The sequence below is a fragment of the Capra hircus genome, chromosome 7 (genome assembly GCF_001704415.2).
Source record: "Capra hircus breed San Clemente chromosome 7, ASM170441v1, whole genome shotgun sequence".
Classification (NCBI taxonomy): domain Eukaryota; kingdom Metazoa; phylum Chordata; class Mammalia; order Artiodactyla; family Bovidae; genus Capra; species Capra hircus.
Genome location: NC_030814.1, coordinates 49,091,644 through 49,110,219, shown reverse-complemented (window position 1 = coordinate 49,110,219; position 18,576 = coordinate 49,091,644). Strand labels below are relative to the sequence as shown.

The following is an 18,576-nucleotide window of genomic DNA, read 5'->3' as shown; positions in this document are numbered from 1 at the left end:
TCAGTTTCTACAAAAATGAAGTTTGACACTTGTAAGTGGTTCTCCAGTGTTTTTAGGGTTAAGTTCAGAATTAATGCTTTAGCCAAGAGGACCTTAAAAACTATGTTCTTGTTTGCATCTCCAGTCACTTGTCCTACCACACATCCTTTGCTTGACATCCCTACCTCTAACCTTCAGTTCAGTTCAGTTCAGTTCAGTCGCTCAGCGGTGTCTGACTCTTTGCGACCCCGTGAATCGCAGCACGCCAGGCCTCCCTGTTCATCACCATCTCCCGGAGTTCACTCAGACTCACGTCCATCGAGTCAGTGATGCCATCCAGCCATCTCATCTTCTGTCGTCCCATTTTCCTCCTGCCCCCAATCCCTCCCAGCATCAGAGTCTTTCCCAATGAGTCAACTCTTCTCATGAGGTGGCCAAAGTACTGGAGTTTCAGCTTTAGCATTATTCCTTCCAAAGAAATCCCCGGGTTGATCTCCTTCAGAATGGACTGGTTGGATCTCCTTGCAGTCCAAGGGACTCTCAAGAGTCTTCTCCAACACCACAGTTCAAAAGCATCAATTCTTTGGCGCTCAGCCTCCTGCACAGTCCAACTCTCACATCCATACATGACCACTGGAAAAATCATAGCCTTGACTAGACAGACGTTAACCTTAGCTGTTCCCAAATGGGCCATTTTTTAAATACTCAGGCCTTTTTATAGAAGGCTGTTCCTTCTGCCAGGGATTGCTTCCCAGCCCCATATACACAACTCCCTACTCTTTTCTTCAGACACTTCATATTAAATGTCCCTGGCTCTTAGCAACAATTCCTATTGAATTTCTCTTCTCATGCAGGGGCTCCTTTGGGCTCTATCTCTGTACTTCTGTAAATTCTCTGATTATTCTCTAAAATGGCCTTTACAACTCTATTATTATTTTTCCCCTTTCATTGATATCCTCTGCTTCCTGGACTGCTTGAGGGGAGGGTCATGAACTTAATTCCTTCTCTGTGCCTTTCAGGTCAGCAGTGGGTATTTCATAAGGTGCAACATTTCAGTGATTATTGAAAGCATGGATATATTGATGGGTGACTATTTCTCTAACACTGGCTTATTTGCAGAGTCAATTATCTGCCCAGAGTCAATTATGTGGCATGTGGTTATCAATAGTTGAAGGGATAAATGTGTACAACGGGGTGGATTGGGTAGTCTGAGGTACAGTTATTTCTTTTTTAAAAATAATTTTATTTATTTTTGGCTGTGGTGGGTCTTCTTTGCTGCACTTCTCTAGTTGTGGACATTGGGGGCTGCTCTAGTTGCAGTATGCAGGCCTCTCATTGCTGTGGCTTCTCGTCACGGAGCATGGGCTTTAGGACACACAGGCTTCAGTAGTTGCAGTGCAAGGGCTCTGCAGCACAGGCTCAGTAGCTGTGTGGCACATGGGCTTAGTAGTAGCTCCTTGGCATGTGGGATGTTCCTGGACCAGGGATCGAACTCGTGTCTTCTGCATTGGCAGGCAGATTCTTTACCACTGAGCCACCAGGGAAGCTCAAGCTATAGTATTTCTAAATCAGTTGCTTGATCAAGTCCCACATCCTGTGTCTCCTCTCCCTTTCCTCCTCTACTTTCTCAGTCTCTGCTATGTCAGAGAAATTCCAAGAAATTCCTAATTTCTTCCATTGTCTGAACTGTCTCCCTCATGTAGCCCACCTCTGCCCTCTGGTGGCAGGAATATGCTCTGAGTGAGTGAGTGAAGTTGCTCATTTATGTCACTCATTGTGACCCCATTGACTACAGCTCATGGAATTCTCCAGGCCAGAATACTGGAGTGGGTAGCCTTTTCCTTCTCCAGGGGATCTTCCCAACTTTGGGATCGAACTCAGGTCTCCTGCATTGCGGGCAGATTCTGAGCCACAAGGGAAGCCCAAGAATACTACAGTGGGTAGCCTATCCCTTCTCCAGAGGAACTGCCTGACCCAGGAATCGAACCAGGGTCTCCTGCATTGCAGGAAGATTCTTTACCAACTGAGCTACCCCTTGGTAGCCCTCTACCACATCCCAATTCGAAGATAACTATCTATCCTTTGGTATTATGATTTGTTGGAAAGATTAAATGATAAGAAGTGACACAATGTTTGACATAAATATGCAGTCAATAAGTCTTAGCTTTCTTCTTTTACACATCAATTTTTAAAATACTTATTTGGCTGCTTGAGGTCTTAGTTGCAGCATGTGAGATCTAGTTCCCCTATCAGGGACCGAACCCTGGCCCCCTGCATTGGGAGCATGGTGTCTTAGCCACTGGACCACCAGGGAAGTCCCTTAGCTTTCTTCCTTTTTAATGAAAGAGCCCTTCATAGGAATAGGGCAAAGACAACTCATTGAGTTTTATCTATTGCTCAGGTTGGGTGGTTCTGGAACACTGAACCCCAAGATATTTTAGTGGTAAGGCAGGTCCTTGCCTCTAGATGGTTAGGTTCCAAATTGGGTGGATAGTAATGACAATGTGTGTGTGTGTGCACGCTCAGTTGTGTCCGACTCTTTGTGACCCCGTGGGCTGTAGCCTGCCAGGCTCTGTCCATGGAACTTTCCAGGCAAGAATACTGGAGCAGGTTGCCATTTCCTACTCCAGGGGATCTTCCTGACCCAAAGATCGAACCTGCATCTCCTGTGCCTCCCATATTGGCAGGTGGATTTTTTACCACTGCGCCACTTGGGAAGCAAGTGATGACAACAGACAGCATTTACAGGTACACTTTTTTATCCTCATGACAGGACAATTGAGGTAGGTCCGTAATCCCAGAATGGTGGTTTACAAAATGGATTGGTCAGGTGGGACAAAACTATATCCTCAAGTGGGGTTGGAGGGAGCAGAAAGTCAGAGAGAAGCCAGAGAGGGCCTGATGAAGACAGCAGACCAAGGAGGGATAGCATCAACCTTTTTTAGTTTAAAACAGTGTCAAAACCCTCTAATTTGGGGACTTTACAGGTGGTCCAGTGGTTTAAACTGTGCTTTCACTGCGGGGGTACAGGTTTGATCCCTGGTGAGGGAACTAAGATCCCACATTGCAGAAAGCAAAACAACAACAGCAACAAAAACCCCCAATATCCAAGAGGAGCCAAGTTTCACCTGACATAAACCAGACTGCAAAAGCTCTCCTGGGTCTGATTTCCATCTGCTTGGATATAATTCATATGATATGTTAAATGAGTCAAGAATGTGGGATTTCTTTTTTCAAAGAGCACGTTTAAGCACATACTTACTGAATATTACTATATACAAAGCACTGAGACAAAGCCTTTCACACTAAAGTCTTATCTTACAGAAATGGAGATTCCAGCAGTGACTTTCTGTGCAAGGAAATAGGTTTAATTCTGTGTTAGAATTCTTCATAATCAAAGAATTGATTGTAACCTGGACTGGAATAATATTTGAACGATGACTCATGGAAAAATTTTGCAAGTCCTTTTAAAATAGATAGCAGCCCTATCTTATCTCCAAATAATTTTCTAGTAAGATCAGTGCTTCTTGCAGCCTTAAAAATAAGGTGGCTTTGACATTACTTGACATTAATTTATACACCAGTGTTTACTGATGTGCCTACTGATGTTTACTGATGTTCCCAGAACAGTGCTAGGCACCTTTACGGTTACAAAGGCAGAGGTTCCTGCTCTCATGAAGCTTACAGTCTGGCTACTGTATGTTGACAAACATTTAAGTGATGTTGACAAACATTTAAGAATGTTGACCAAACATTTAAGTGCTTAACTGAATGATAGAGACAGCAGTGCTGAGGAGTTGAGGGAGAGAAAGGTGGAACAGGCGCTGGAGTCTTCAAGAAGGGCTAAAAGAAAGATGACTCTGGTTAGAGCTTGAAGAACATGTGAGGCCCAGCTTGGTAGAGAGCAGAGTGAGGCATTCAGGCAAAGGCACACTGGCAGACATGGCGTGGAGTGGAGACAACGGCCCACGGTGGGGGCCTCACACATTAAGCTGTGCTGACAGCCAAGTGCAGATGCAGGTTGTAGTCAACTCCAGAGGGTGCTAGAACTCAGCTAAACAGTCTTCTGCTTTTGTAGGCCTTTGGGAACCACTACAGATAATTGGGGAGGGGAAAGAGTTCTAACATGTGCAAAATGGACTTCGGGAAGAAAGATGAGAGAAGAAATTAGAAATTTCATGAGTAATCCTGACACATGATGAGAGCAATTAAGGTGCTGACAGTGAGACAGAACCACAGGACTTAGCCAGAAGACACTGTTTTCCTCTCCTATGTGTTAATAATTTAAAATATGTATAATAACTTTAATTCAAATTATATTATTAGTTTGTTAAAAGGAAAAAATATCCATAATAAGGTTTTTTAAAAAAACACATCTATTTAAGCATCTGCTGTGTGTGTTTGTTCTTTTGTTCAACATGGAAGTGGTATTTTCTATGATTAATCTGCTTTATACATCTGTTTCAATTAAGTAACTACAGGAAGAAAAATCACTAAATTGCTGTGGATTTCTAAAATAGCCATAAAATTAACTTGTGGCAGGGAACCACACTACAACAGTAACAGGTATTGCGTGTACCTTCTAAAAATGAACCTGACACTTATCTAACTCATGACTAACAGATACTAGGGTTTCAGAGCATATTAAGCATGCCTTTTTATAGGAGAAAAACTTTTAATATAATTTTATTTTTTATTTTTAATTGGAGGATAATTGCTTTACAGTGGTATATTTAATATAAATTTGATGATAAATTTAAACAGTTTTAAATAACTTCACTTTGCTCTTACAGACTCTTTGAAGAACAAACGCAAATGAATAAGGGTGACTTACAGGCTTCCCTGGTAGTTCAGTGGTAAAGAATCCACCTGCCAGTGTGGGAGATGCAGATTTGATCCCTGACCTGGAAGGATCCCTTGGAGAAGGAAATGGCAACCCACTCCAGTATTCTTGCCTGGGAAACCCCACGGTCAGAGGAGCCTGGTGGGCTACAGTCCATGGGGTCGCAAAGAGTTGGACACGACTTAGTGACTGAACAACAGCAATGAAGTAATTGTAGTGAAGGCAAACAGTGTGCCCTTGTATTAATGACATAGTCCAGGCTGGGTTATTCACTGGTGTGCAGAGGACCACCGTGGATTATCCGAATAATCCAAACATTCTCACACAGGTCATCTCTCTTATAAACATTCCTCACGCCTTGCCTGGATTTTAGAGGTACACTGGTATTACCATGCTTTCCAGGTTGTAGCATATCTCCTCTTTCAGGCACTTTATTTCCCTATACTCTGGCACCCTACTGATAATAATCCTGAAGTAGTAAAAGATGCTTTGATAGGCTAGATGGCTCTTGGTAATTCTTTTGACATAGATGTACCTCTACTGAATACTTGGTAGGGCATTCAGGAAAATAGCTAAGAAGGTTCTGGAGTTACTAGATCAACAGGAAGGAGTTAAAGTTCTAGAGTAAGAACAGCTGATGCTTTTTTTTTTGACAGTTAGTGATTGGGGGTATTTAGATAGCCAGTTAAAAAGAGAAGCAGTAGAACCCAGCAGGACCAGTGGTTCTCAAGCACGGACCTTGGACCACATCAGCATTGGCATCGCCTGGGAACTTGGTAGAAATGAAAACCCTTGGGTCCCAAATTCCATTCAAGAAAGCTTCCTGATTATTTCAGAAAACTGGAATGTTTTCATAATATTGCTCAAAATTTAAGTTCAATATTCCTATCTAAAGAAATTTATTCTTGTAAACTACATCCTCTGAATTAAAAGAAGCAGTTAATTTCTATATTATTTTGTTTGGAGGAAATCTGTAATTTTGGAATCAACAAGAGTTTGTATCACTCTTCTCATTAAATATTCATCTATGCCATTTAGCTGTCCAAAAATGGCATCAGGAACACCTGCACAAGTGGAAAGGAACCGTTTAAGCTTCTGTGCACTTGAGATGGCCTCTGTGATGGTGATTTTTGGCTGCTGTGGCAAAGATGCCTCCCCCTTATCTTCACTTCCAGCTTCATCAGTACTTTTTCTGGCTCCCATGTCCTGGATGACCTCTGTGTCCAACAGCTCCTGAGAGATGATGAGGTCATCGTCTGCAGTGACAAAGTCTTGGAGATTCATTTGGGACACAGGTGGCAAGAGCCACCAAGTGCCACAACTTTTCAGTGGCAATACCTGGTTCACCGGTGGCTGTTCTCTGTCAGAATCTGTCAGTTCCACAGGGACGATGCCTGCCTTCTGCCAGCATTTCACCACTGTGGACCGCTTGGCTGACCACCATGCTGCAGCAATCATGCCATCAGCCTGCTTGATGTCCACTTTTTCTTGATCCTCACTGCTGCTGAACTTGAGGAGGATCAGCTGTAAAGGTGGCTCCTGTACCGCACTTTCATGGTATGAATTATGCCAAGATTCAGTGGCTGCAGGACGGCAGTGCAGTTTGAGGTCAGATACCACACCTGAGTCCTTGCCAAGCATGGAAGAAGCATGCTGTGAGCAGAGCACTTGTCGATTGGCAGGAGGATCCAGTGTTCGCCTGCTTCATCCTGGCATCCACTTGCATCAGCCATTCATTAAACATATCCTGTGTCATCCATGCCTGCTGGTTGGCTCAGTAGTCACAGGGGAGGGAATGGACATTCTTGAGTCAGTGTGGGTTGGCTGACCTACCAACAATCAATGGTCTCATTTTTTCAGTTCCTAAAGCGCTGCAACAAAAGAGTGCTGTCAACCGCTGCCTCGCTTTCTTGTCCCCTTGACAATGGTCCCCTTTAGCAGCAAGTGTGTGCTGGGGAAGCAACTGGAAAAACATTCCTGTCTCATCAGCATTAAAGATATCATCTGGGCTGAAGTCAGCAACTAGTTTTATAATTTCCTCTGCATGCCACTTGTTCAGTTCAGTTCAGTTCAGTCGCTCAGTCGTGTCCGACTCTTTGCGACCCCATGAATCGCAGCACACCAGGCCTCCCTGTCCATCACCATCTCCCGGAGTTCACTCAGACTCACGTCCATTGAGTCCATGATACCATCCAGCCATCTCATCCTCGGTCGTCCCCTTCTCCTCCTGCCCCCAATCTCTCCCAGCATCAGGGTCTTTTCCAATGAGTCAACTCTTCGCATGAGGTGGCCAAAGTACTGGAGCTTCAGCTTTAGCATCATTCCTTCCAAAGAAATCCCAGGGTTGATCTCCTTCAGAATGGACTGGTTGGATCTCCTTGCATTAATCTCTCACTATCCCCTCTACAGACTGCTTTCAAAGAAATTTCGTGGCGATCCTGAAGTCTGTTCAGCCAGCCCACATTTGCTTGAAAATTGTCATAGCCAACCTTATTGGCCAAGTTTAGTGCTTTTTTCCGAATGACAGAACCAGTCACAAGAACATTTTTGGCATGGATTTCTTGAAACCAGGCAAAAACAGTCTTATCAACGTCATCACAAAAAGCACTCCTTATCCTTTTCTGCTGAAGTCCCATACATGCCTCCTGCATCTTTTCTTCAAGTTTGGCATGATCCTTCAGTATTCTGGCCTAGAGAATTTCATGGACTATATAGTCCATGGGGTGTCAAAGAGTCAGACACGACGGAGTGACTTTCACTTTAAGAATGTAGACAGAGTAGAAGGAATGATGCCAAATTCTTTGGCCACATTGCCTTTCCTCTTGCCTGAGTCTACAGCTTCCACAACTCTCATTTTCTCCTCCAGGGAGAACTGCGGATGCTTCCTGTTCCCCTTGTTTCCCATATCTGTAGAGTGAGGGTCAGGCCACAACTACCAAGATTGTGTCCGTTCCTCCTCTTGGCTTGTTTTGCTGCAAGTGTGGAAAACCGAGAAGACAAAATGGAGTGCTTATCAGGAACCAAAGATAATGGATTCCCCCTAAAAGATGAGTTCAGATTTTTAAAAATCATATTAAAAAATGATAAGGCCAAAGTCAAGAGAAGATGGGATTCATGCTACTGACTTTTTGTAGAGATTATTTATACAGATTCACCATATTAATAGAATGTTTGAAATAGAAGAGATCTAGTCGTTTCCTCAAATTTTCTGAGCCTTCATAAAAATAATAACTGTGTCTGCTCTGTCTGCTATGAGACTAGACTGAAATAATAGATGGTAAAAGTTCTGCAAATAGCAATGCATTCTATAAATCCAAGGAATTATTATCAGGCTCATTTCATAGATGCAGAGACTGAGGCCCAGGGAAGGGGCCTACCCAAGTTCATATAGCTCAGATTTCTTGACTCAGATTAGTGCTGTTACTGTCAATCTATAGTCCTGCTTGAAATCCCACCACAGCGAAATCTTTATAGCTCTGTCATCATGGTTTGGAAGGATTTTTCACTGTGGGAAGATGTTTCTGGTAGCCACACATTCATTTAATAAATAATTACAGGTGCCTAGTGGTGAGGATACAGTGATGAACAACATTGTCAAGGTTCCTGCCCTTATGAAATATACAATGTGATGTAGGGAGATAATAATTGAACAGAAAAATTTGTTAATCTAGAGTGTGACATGTGCTATGAAGGAAATAATCCAGCAGCAGCAGTTTTGGTAACTGCCTGCTTAAACCTTTTATCATGAGAATCCTCTGAGAACAAGAGAAGCTGCTGTGCTTTAGGCTGTGAGACTTCTGCCACTACCTCCACGCATGTCTATCCATTCATGACATCCTCTTTGTGCGAAGCACTATACTTGATGTCAGCCATACAAGGATGAATGCAGCATAGTGCCTACCACTGAGGACATTACTAGGGAAGCAGGGAAGACAAAACTAGAGAGTGTATGGAGTACTTTAATAGAGGCTACAGTGTACTGTGGAAGAACAAAGAAGTGGGATGATCAACAAAGAAGTGGGACAGAGATGGGCAGTGTACTTCTAAGAAGAAACAAGATTGATGTTGGGAGTTAAAGGAATTCATGAGATAGAAGGAACTATGTGAAAAAGCAATGATGTACTGTAGAAAATAAAAAGTCATTGTCGGGGGGGGGGAAGTGTCTTTGGAGAAGAAAACAAGGATCTTGGGATAGTAAGAGGTCTTTAGAGTTTTGGGGTTTTTTGTTTGTTTGTTTTTGGAATGACATGATCAGATTTGCACTTTAGAAAGTCTTTTGGTTGCAAGGTGGAGTACCTAATGGGTAAAGTACATTTTCCTAAGAGGTGGCCCTAACTCTGAAGATAAATGCAGGCTAGCCTAGTAGGCTATATATAGTTGGGATATGTTAATTTGAGTGCAACAAGAAGCTCCTGAAGGATTTTAAGAAAAGAGAAAGATGACTGCTGTGTGAAGAATGTAATGGAAGGGTGTCAGAGAAAAAGGAGACTAGGAGGCTGTTGCAGGACCCCTGAGTGAGATAATGGTGGCTTGTTTTAGAGTAATAATGGAGATGGTAAGAAGTGGTCAGTTTAGGACAATGTTATTTCAGATCTTCCTGATGGATTGGTGCAAGAGAAGTCAAGGATAACACCCAGATTTCTGGCTTGAGCACTTAGCAATCGAGTGAATGGTGATGCCATTTACAGAAATGAGTACCAATTATTGGTTCTTTGTAAACATAACTTGTTATTAATACTTTACATGCTTAATACAGCTTATATGTGATGGGGCTGGAATTCAAACCCAAGGAGGCTCAGTACAAAGCTAGCATTTTGCATACTACAGAGTGTGATATAGCTTGTTCTGGGAACAATACCAGTACTGAGAAGAGATGTGGAAGGAGAATGACTCAGAACCAAATCAAGACCTTGGAGGTCAAGTTTGAATTTTATTCTAAGTAAACAAGAGGACATTGGAGGGTCTTAAGCAGAGAGTGACCTGATCAGATTTACAGTACAAAAAGATATGTCTGCATGTTGTGTGGAGAATAGAATGTAAAGGGGAAAGAGAGGAGATTGGAAGAAACTGCATCAGTTCAGGCAGGTGACTAGGAGAAGGCTGGTGACAGTGGTAGATGGAGAAAGGTGATAGTGGTATAAGGAGAAAATAAGCAAATCCGGGAGTTGGTGATGGACAGACAGGAGGCCTGGCGTGCTGCAATTCACGGGGTCGCAGAGTCGGACACGACTGAGCGACTGAACTGAACTGAAGAGTGCAGGGACTTGTACAAATGTAGGACGATCTGTGACATCGGCAGGAAGGGACAATTCTTATTTGCTTGCGCATGTCATTCAGTTCCATTTGAATCAGTCACAACCATTACTGTGCGTGGGACGGTGGGAGAGACGGACTGCAGGCAGATCACTGGGTGAGGAGGACGGCTTGATGACGCGCTAAGAAGTAACAAACCTATCCTGAACAAGCGGTGACAGAGCAGGAATGGGGTCATGCCTCGAACGCCGTGCTGGGGGAGCGTGCTGAGGCTCCCCTGGCCCGACTTGGCTTTGACAGGCGAGGCGGGGCCTCGACCTCCGCCCTCGGCACAGCCCCGCCCCATTTACCTGAACGCGCTACAGCAACACCCGAGGGGCTGAGGGCTTCCACCGCGGGCGGCCGTAGCTTCCTCCGCCTCCCGGAACCTCTAGCAGGAAGCAGTCCGTCCTCCTCAGCAGCCCCCTTCTGAGTTTCTAAGCAGTTTCTATGGGCCCGCCCCTCAGTCTGAGATGGACTACTGCGCTTGCGCGAGGGTCGCACGCAGTCACGCGCCGCCGGCCGCTTCCGGTGCGCCGCGAGGGCCGCCGGGACGGGTCTCCCTGACGATCCGAGGTGTGCTGCTGCCGCTGCTACTGCTGCTGCCGTCGCCGCTGCCGCTGCTGCGGCTGAACCAGTGCCGCGGTGACGCCCGTGTCCCTGCTTTCTTCCTCGGGCTTCCCGGGGCTTGACCCCCGGGGCCCTCGGCAGGCGTCATTGAAGAGCCTGCGGGGCGAACGTGTGCTTCCACACCCTCCCTCCACGACCCCATATCGCGACTCCGAGGAAGGGGAGCGAGAGGGGCTGTCGCGACTCCGCGCCGTGTGTCGCCGGGCGGCGCCGCGGGGCCGGGGCTCCTCTAGCCCCCGGGATGCGCGCGCGAGTCCTCGCCTCCACTTCCTTGCTGCCACTGCCACGACTGGAGCCGCCTCTCGCCGACAGCGCGGAGCGCGAGTGCGCCGGCCAGCCCCCTCGTCGAGCCCCCTGGCCGCGCGCCACCGGGAATGTGAGCCGCGCGGCTTGCACGCTTCTCCAGGTAAGTCCCGCCCTTGAGCGCCGCGCTGCGAGAGCTGGGCGCCCACAGCTGGGAGCTGCGGCTCTCTGAGCGCTGTTGCCTCTTCCTCAGTGTAGGAGCAGTGAGCCTTAGTCTCCTCCCGCATTCGTCTAAGGCTCATAGGCCAACCATGGCCCACAGCTGTGCTGTCAAAGCCGTTTAATGAGGGTCCGAGGGGTATTTGATGGGACAGTCAAAGTGTGTCACGTATTTCAAGTATTACCTTACTTTTCTTTTACAAGAGGAGAAAACTGAGGCTTCGAGAGTGAGAGTAGATTGCTCAAGGTCATAGAACTTTGTGCGCCTGCTGTTAAAGTGCCTGAATTAAATTAGTACCCTGATCTTCTGCCGTCCAGAGCCCTTGGTTTTACCCTTTATATTATCTTGGCTTTTTTTTTTTTTGCATTGCTGTACTGGGGACTAGGATCTGAAAACAACTCTTGAACCCAGGCTTAAGCCAGGCTAGTCAAACAAGCCAAAACCCAGGGTAGTCTCTTCCTGCCCCTAACCCTCAATGTGTTTGTATGACTTTGTTTTTTAACTTGTTTTGCTCTGCGTGCTAAAACCCTGTATGTCATTCTTTACAGAAGCTCTCCTGCAGTTATTGCTTTTCTCTGTAAGACTCAAGGGCTGAGGAGTCAATTATTGAAGGCAAAAAAAAGCATATCCTCACTTAGCCTTGATTTGAACCCTCAGGTCCCTTACCCGATGAAGGCACTGGCCTGTTTCTGACCCAGCCGAATGTGGGTTATGTTCTCCTCCAGAGTTGTGCTGTAACAGAAGGCTGGGGTTTTTTTTGGCGGAGGGGGGTTGGGGGTGGGTGGCATGGGGGGTTGTTATGTTTTCTACTGGTAAGAGAAATCATTTAGAGGTGGTACAGAAGTAGAAAGAACTTTAGGAATAGTGTATTGTTAGCCTTTGGTATATCTTTAAAAATTAAAAGTGAAATGTTTGTCTACATTTTCTGGGAGAGGGTATTTCCACTTTCACAGGATTCTCAAAGGTATTCTTGCCTCTCAAGGTTAGGAGCCACAGATTTCAGCCTCTTCCATCTCACTTGAGGAACAACAGAATTTTAGGGTGGGAATAGACTTACCTGATATTGCACGGTTAGAATTTAGACTTGGATCCAGGTCTCCTGACTCAACATGCAGTGCTCTTCTTCTCATTATAACTTATCAGATACTTCATCATTTGTGGAGTGAGTTCTAAATTGAGATGTGAGTGGACCTTGTAATACGCATATCAGTTCTGTGTTTACTTACACAGCTCCTTCTTCCCAGAATCCTAAATTATCTTCTCACAGATTTTCCCGAGCAACTATGTTATTTCTCGTAAAATGAAGTTTCTGGGAACCTTTCTGCATCCAAGGATTGAGTCTGTGTGTAAAACTCCTGTTTAGGATGTGGCCACAAATAAACTAACTCTTCTTGAACTAGTCATTGAATTTTTTTGTAATGCCTTCCTTTCCCTAGGAAAGGCTATTAGTAGATTATCTGTTTCTTAGACTAGTTCTGGAGAGTTAATGCCTGTCTGTCAGATTACTGTTTACACCAGTAAGTCACTAACCATATGTGGCTATTTAAACTAATTACAGTTAAACAAAATGAAATCAATTCAGGTTCTTCAGTCACCCAATCCATATTTCAGGTGCTCAGTAGCTATAAGTAGCTACCATATTGGAGGAGCACAGATGAAGAACATTTAGATCATTTCAAAATGTTAATAGAACAGTGCTGATTTAGAATGTTGCTAATAGAGATGGGAGCAGTGTAGTATAATAGAAGAAGGCTCACAGTTGAATTTTTGAGTTTTAAAAAAACCTGCTTTTCAAGTCCCTGGGTGTAGTGTCCCTTTGGGCAGGTCATTAAGCATCTCAGTCACAGACTATTCATCTTTAATGATAAATCCTTTTTGTATAGCACTTGACTGTTCCTTGAGCCTTATCACTATAAATCTGTGGTAAGGTGGGAGAGACATTGCTTTTTACTGTTTAAAAAGAGAGAATTGAACCTAAAGCAGCTTAAGAACCTGTCCAAAGTCACACAAGCTGGCAGAGTGTAAAGAAACTTCCTGCATATTGGCACTTATTACACGTTTGAATGAATGAAAATCAATGAAGCATTTTACTTAAGGCATGAAACATGAGGGAGCATCCAGAACTGACTCCTGGCCAAGTATTTACCTGTTACTATATGGAATTCTTATAATATGGGGCTAATAAATCTTTGAGTTGAAGGATTACTGAGTGTCTCATGAGTGAATATAAGTGAAAGGGCTAAGCTCGTGACCCCAGATTTGCTTAGTCAGAGGAATCACCTGGGGCCCTTGTTAAGGATGTTGTTGTTCAGTCACCGAGTCATGTCCGACTCTTTGCGATCCCATGGACTGCAGCACGCCAGGCTTCCCTGTCCTTCACCGTCTCCCGGAGTTTGCTCAGACTCATGTCCATTGAGTCGGTGAGGCCGTCCAACCATCTATCTCATCCTCTGTTGCCCCCTTCTCCTCCTGCCCCCAATCTTTCCCAGCATCAGGTCTCTTCCAGTGACTTGGCTCTTTGCATCAGGTGGCCAGAGTATTGGAGCTTCAGCATGAAGGGCTTCCCAAAGGCTCAGCAGGTTAAGAATCTGCCTGCAGTGCAGGAGACACAGAAGACGAGCGTTTAATTCCTGGGTCAGGAAGATCCCCTGGAGGAGGAAAATGGCAACCCACTCCAATATTCTTGGCCGAAAAGTTCCACGGACAGAGGAGCCTGGCAGGCTACAGCCCAAAGGGTCAAAAAGAGTCAGACATGCCTGAACAACTAAGCACATGGCACAAAAATCTTGTTAAGGATACATTGCCATACCCTTTAGAGATTCTGATTAGAAGGCTGAGGTGGAATCCTAAAATCTGTATATTTAGTAAGTCCCCCAGGTGGTGCTTAAGATCCATCTGCTGAGTTTGGGACATGACTGAGTCTTAAGGCTCTGGCAGAGATAAGGGATCATGGGATTGGGAGGCTGCTATCCTCTTTCAGGTAGATTCTTGACACTTGTTTGTGTTTGACTTTCCTCTAGCCATGGATGCATCGTATGATGGTACTGAGGTAACTGTCGTGATGGAGGAAATTGAGGAAGCCTACTGTTATACCTCCCCTGGGCCACCCAAGAAGAAGAAAAAGTATAAAATACATGGAGAAAAGGCCAAGAAACCCAGGTTAGCCAACACATTTTGGTAGCTGGCATTTATAAACAGAATCTGCTTGGAGAGCTTTGTTGAACAAGAAGACTTTAGAGTTTGTCCAGATTCATTGAGAGTGGCATGTCAGTTCTTGTCTCCTGATGGTGGTAGTGGGGTTGGGGAGTAGGAAGTGGAATTTTGGTCCTGTTTCTAGGCTGTAGCAGGAAATAGGCATACAAATGGTGGAAAGCTCTGTACAAGAGAACCACATCCTGCATTATTAATACTACTGTTGTCTAAATATTTAATTAGGGCATCAATAAAAGTATGGAATTATAAGTAGCACCAATGATACCTCTAAAGAATATCCAGGTTGTAGCTCTAATCTCCTCCTTAACTGTGAGCTCCCCAGACTTCTTGCTGAGGCCCGCAGCTCTGGATCACTTTGACAGGCCTGCTTGCTTCCCTCGGCCTCAGCTAGGTGCTGTTTAGCAGAGAGATGACCAAAGGCTGTGTAGATGAGGAGGATGTGAGTGGTAGTCAGTCCTCTAACCTTTTCCTAAAAGTGGAATGACAGAACATTTGTATCTGTTTTTTGCCCATATTGGGATTTAAAGTCAGTCATCCCGGCAGAAAAAGTGGTGGTGGTGAAACCAGGTAAGCCTTTGCTTCCAGGTTTCTGGAGGGAGAAACCTCCTGTCATTTACCCTCTGGGGATATTATTTAAACGCTTCTTTGCTTCAGTCTCTGTTTACAGAAATGCTTTTGAAATGAAAAGCTGGGTTTTGTATTTAATTCTTCACTACTCAAATATTGTTGAGCTTACTGGTTGAGGGAGAGGAAGCCTTACGAAGTCCTTGCTCCCTCAGGTCCGCTTACCTTCTGTACTATTACGACATCTACCTGAAAGTGCAGCAGGAGCTGCCCCACCTCCCTCAGTCTGAGATCAATAAGAAGATTAGTGAGAGCTGGAGGCTGCTCAGTGTGGCCGAGAGGAGTTACTACCTGGAGAAAGCCAAACTAGAGAAAGAAGGTCTGGATCCTGTAAGTAATTTTCCCCCCTTCAGCTAATGCCTCCATTGCTCTAGTGGTAAGGCTTGGGAAATCCAACCTCTTGTTCTGCTATTTTCTTCTCTTGGGAGAACTTTAAAGTTGAGTCATCTTTACCTTTCTTGAGCCTGATATTGTCTCTTTCTTGTTTTGTCTGCACCGCATGGCTTGCAGAATCTCAAGCCAACCAGGGGTTGCACCTGGGCTGTGGCATGGAGAGTGCTGAGCCCCAAACACTGGACTGCCAGGGTACTCCCTCTCTGTTTCTATTCCAATGATGCCCCACACTCTCTTGTACCCTTTGCTTGTGGCCGTACATTGTCTCCAGGAGCCTTAGGTTCCTTTTCTGAATTTTAGCAAAACTTGGAGCCTCTCGTCCTTGAGTAGTTAAGTGTTCCTTTCCCTTCATTGAGTAGCTTCTACAGACATTTTCCCTACACCGTGGATTTTCATGTTATCAGTTGAGTGTAAATGTTATTAATTTGTGTTGTGTTGATCACTATCAGTTATTCCATAATCAGCAATTAGGCTTGTGAGTTTAGAGGTGGACACAGCTGCTTTGTATAAGACATGTTCTAGCACTGGTATTGAACTATTGAACAAAAAGTGCAAGGCTAAAGCTGAAGTTCACGGAAGGGACTAAGGCTTTGAACGATTGCATTAAAGAATAAGCAAGAAAGCTCTTTGGTTTGTGTCTGTCAGCCATTTTGTTATTATTGTTCATAATAATAAAATGTACTGACAGCTATTAGTACTGCTTTTTTTGTTAAACAAAAATTCCTGCAGGAAAAATAACCTTGTTATTGTAAGCTGAAACCTTTTCACCTTAACTCCTGTTTTTCCAGTTGAAACAAGAGTCTCTGACTTTTTTGATCGTACAGAGCAAAAGTTCTTCAGAAATACAGCGACAGTGTTATAGCAAAACAGGTTGTTTCCTTTAGTGGAGCCCATCTGCCACTGGCTGCCGTTTAGATTAGTTTGTCCTTGTTGGCTTGGCATTTCTCTTCTTAAAAGAGTTCAGTGTTACCTACCATCTGGGAGATGCCACTCTACTCCTCCTCTGGATGATTTGTTTGTAAACTGAGTCTAGGAAACAATCCCTGTGGAGGAGGAGAGGTGAAGTCTGGGAAAAGTACACATATTTTCTTTGGTTTCCCCATTATAAAGTCACAAACTTTTTGCCCATGATACAAGAAAATTTTACCTAATCCTGAAATGATATGGTTTTTAATTTTTAAAGAGATTTCAATTTTTTGGTCATGTGGGATCATAGTTCACCCGACCAGGAATCAAACCCAGGCTTTTTGTTATAGAAGCACAGAGTCTTACCCAGTGGGCCTCCAGGGAAGTCCCCTGACATGGCTTTTAAAACTGGGTGTTGTTATAGGTCCTTATTAAGACTTAAAAAATTTAAGTAGAGCATCTATAATGATTTTTTATCCATATGTAAATTTGTATCTACCGTCATCTCCACCACTGTCCCCAAGATTATTATGAATAAACTAGCTCTAATATTAACTAGCTATAACCTTGAAAGAATCATTTAAGCTTTGAGTCCTGCTTTCCTTATTTGTAAAATGGGGATAATAGTATTTGTTTGCAATGTTTAAAATAGATAATGTAAAACACCTGGCTGAGTTCTTGGAACATATTGACTTGGTCAGTAAATACCACTCTTTAGTAGATTAAACGTCCAGTGGCCATATAACAAGAAAAGGTGACATTCAGTGAGCGTCTGGGGTGTGCCAAGACCGGGTGAGATTGTATGTGCTGTTTGACCTCTCCCCAGTTACCTGGTGTGCAGGTGGGAGCCTCCTGCCTGTACTGTGAGAACCTGCCGAAGACCTTGTGGTGGGCTGTGTCCCTTGCAGCTCTTTAGGTCTCTTGCCAGGTTGCGGGGCCTGCGGTTGCAGTGTCATTCCTTACAGAGTGTGAGATGAACGTCATTCAGGCTGCCCTGGTTTCTCTGGGCTTGGATTTGTTGATAAAGTCCAGACCAGCCTTTGTATTTGCCACCGTTTAGCTTTGTTCTCTTGACCTGTCGGCTTCACAGGGTGGCTTGAGAATGTCATTTCTTCATTGTCTCTCCAGTACAGGCCCCATCATGGGTTTGGACAGTTTCCTTTCAAGTTTCACCTGAGTGCTTCTTTTGTAGCCTAAGAGTCTCATCCACTTCTTTTTTTTTTTTTTTTAAAGATCCTGTTGTAATTGATTTAGTTCTTTTTAAATGATGCTTCTAAAATTAGTTTTGGGTCCATTTAATTTCCGTTCTCACTTACCTGTTCACTTTGAACTTGTCTGTTTTTCTTATTGGGTAACTTGCAGTTTAAATTGAAAAAATAAAACACGAGCACCTTTTTCTTGGTTCCAGGTAGCCATGCAGAGCTGTGGCTTCTAGTGTTCTAGTACCTGGTCTTCTAGCTCCTTAGAAGACCCGGCCTGGAGTCTCAGTCTTACTACTCACTAATTGTGTGTTTTGGGAAAGTTTGCCCTCCTGTCAGTTCCCTCATTTGAGAAATGGGGATGACAGTAGTACCTAACTTAATAGTATTGCTTTTAAGAAGTATTTTCTAAACCTTCCTAGGTCAGTGTTAATGTTTATATTCTCCCACCTCCTCTAGTATATTCAGGTCCTTATGGTACAACCCCTTCCCTATACACATTCTGTTGTGAAGCCTTCTTTGCAAGTCTGGGAGATGCTGTGATGTCAGAATTCTTCCTTGCTTCCCTGAGATCCAGAGTGGCCTATTGGTTTGTATCTTATGCTTTAAGTGCTTCATTGAGCATTATACGTCCTGGCATCTAAATCTCCATTATACATCCTGGCATCTAAAGCTAATTTGAAATCCTAAAGCGTCAGAGCTGGAAAAGAACTCATAAATAGCCAGATTGAGTTCCCTTGTTTTACAGATAGGGCAGCAAAGCCTAAAAAGGGGAAAGAATTTGTTCAAGACTCCACCAGATCTGGGATTTCAGCTCACAGTTGCATGATGCCAAGATCAGTGCCCCTTATAGAATCTAATCCACTTTCTGTCTCCTTTGTGACTAAGTGAGTCAGTTACTTTGGCTAAAGTGTGACATTGCTGTTGGCAGAGGCTGACCCTATCTAAGTCATAGGTCAAGAGAATGGAATCTTTCTGGTTCTTCGGTGGGGGGGGGGAAGCTTATACGTGTATTCCATGTGGTCTAACTCTGT

At 44.3% G+C, this 18,576-nt stretch overlaps 3 protein-coding genes across 5 annotated transcripts in view; 2 read left to right on the top strand and 1 right to left on the bottom strand.

The window, feature by feature from the left end:
• Positions 1–6,577, top strand: part of SLC26A2 (solute carrier family 26 member 2) — a 29,996-nt gene extending 23,419 nt beyond the window's left edge. Inside the window, exon 6 of the transcript XR_001918291.1 lies at positions 5,861–6,577. The gene's annotated coding sequence lies outside the window, so the exon portion shown is untranslated. The remainder of the gene's footprint in view (positions 1–5,860) is intronic.
• On the bottom strand, positions 4,930–10,533 carry TIGD6 (tigger transposable element derived 6). Its single transcript, XM_018050169.1, is given in 8 exon segments — positions 4,930–6,104; positions 6,106–6,178; positions 6,181–6,354; positions 6,357–6,512; positions 6,515–6,895; positions 7,197–7,507; positions 7,582–7,794; positions 10,426–10,533. Coding segments are annotated over 7 exon segments (1,572 nt in total). The 5' UTR covers positions 7,728–7,794; positions 10,426–10,533; the 3' UTR covers positions 4,930–5,773.
• The window catches only part of HMGXB3 (HMG-box containing 3), a 67,901-nt gene continuing 59,920 nt past the window's right edge, over positions 10,596–18,576 (top strand). For 2 of the 3 annotated variants that reach the window (XM_018050165.1, XM_018050164.1), the window contains exons 1-3: positions 10,660–11,150; positions 14,228–14,366; positions 15,200–15,374. In XM_018050165.1, coding sequence (XP_017905654.1) covers positions 14,230–14,366; positions 15,200–15,374 — 312 coding nt within the window. In that variant the 5' untranslated portion in view covers positions 10,660–11,150; positions 14,228–14,229. Of the gene's footprint in view, positions 11,151–14,227; positions 14,367–15,199; positions 15,375–18,576 lie in introns of all 3 variants that reach the window. The other variant, XM_005683164.3, reaches the window with a different exon arrangement.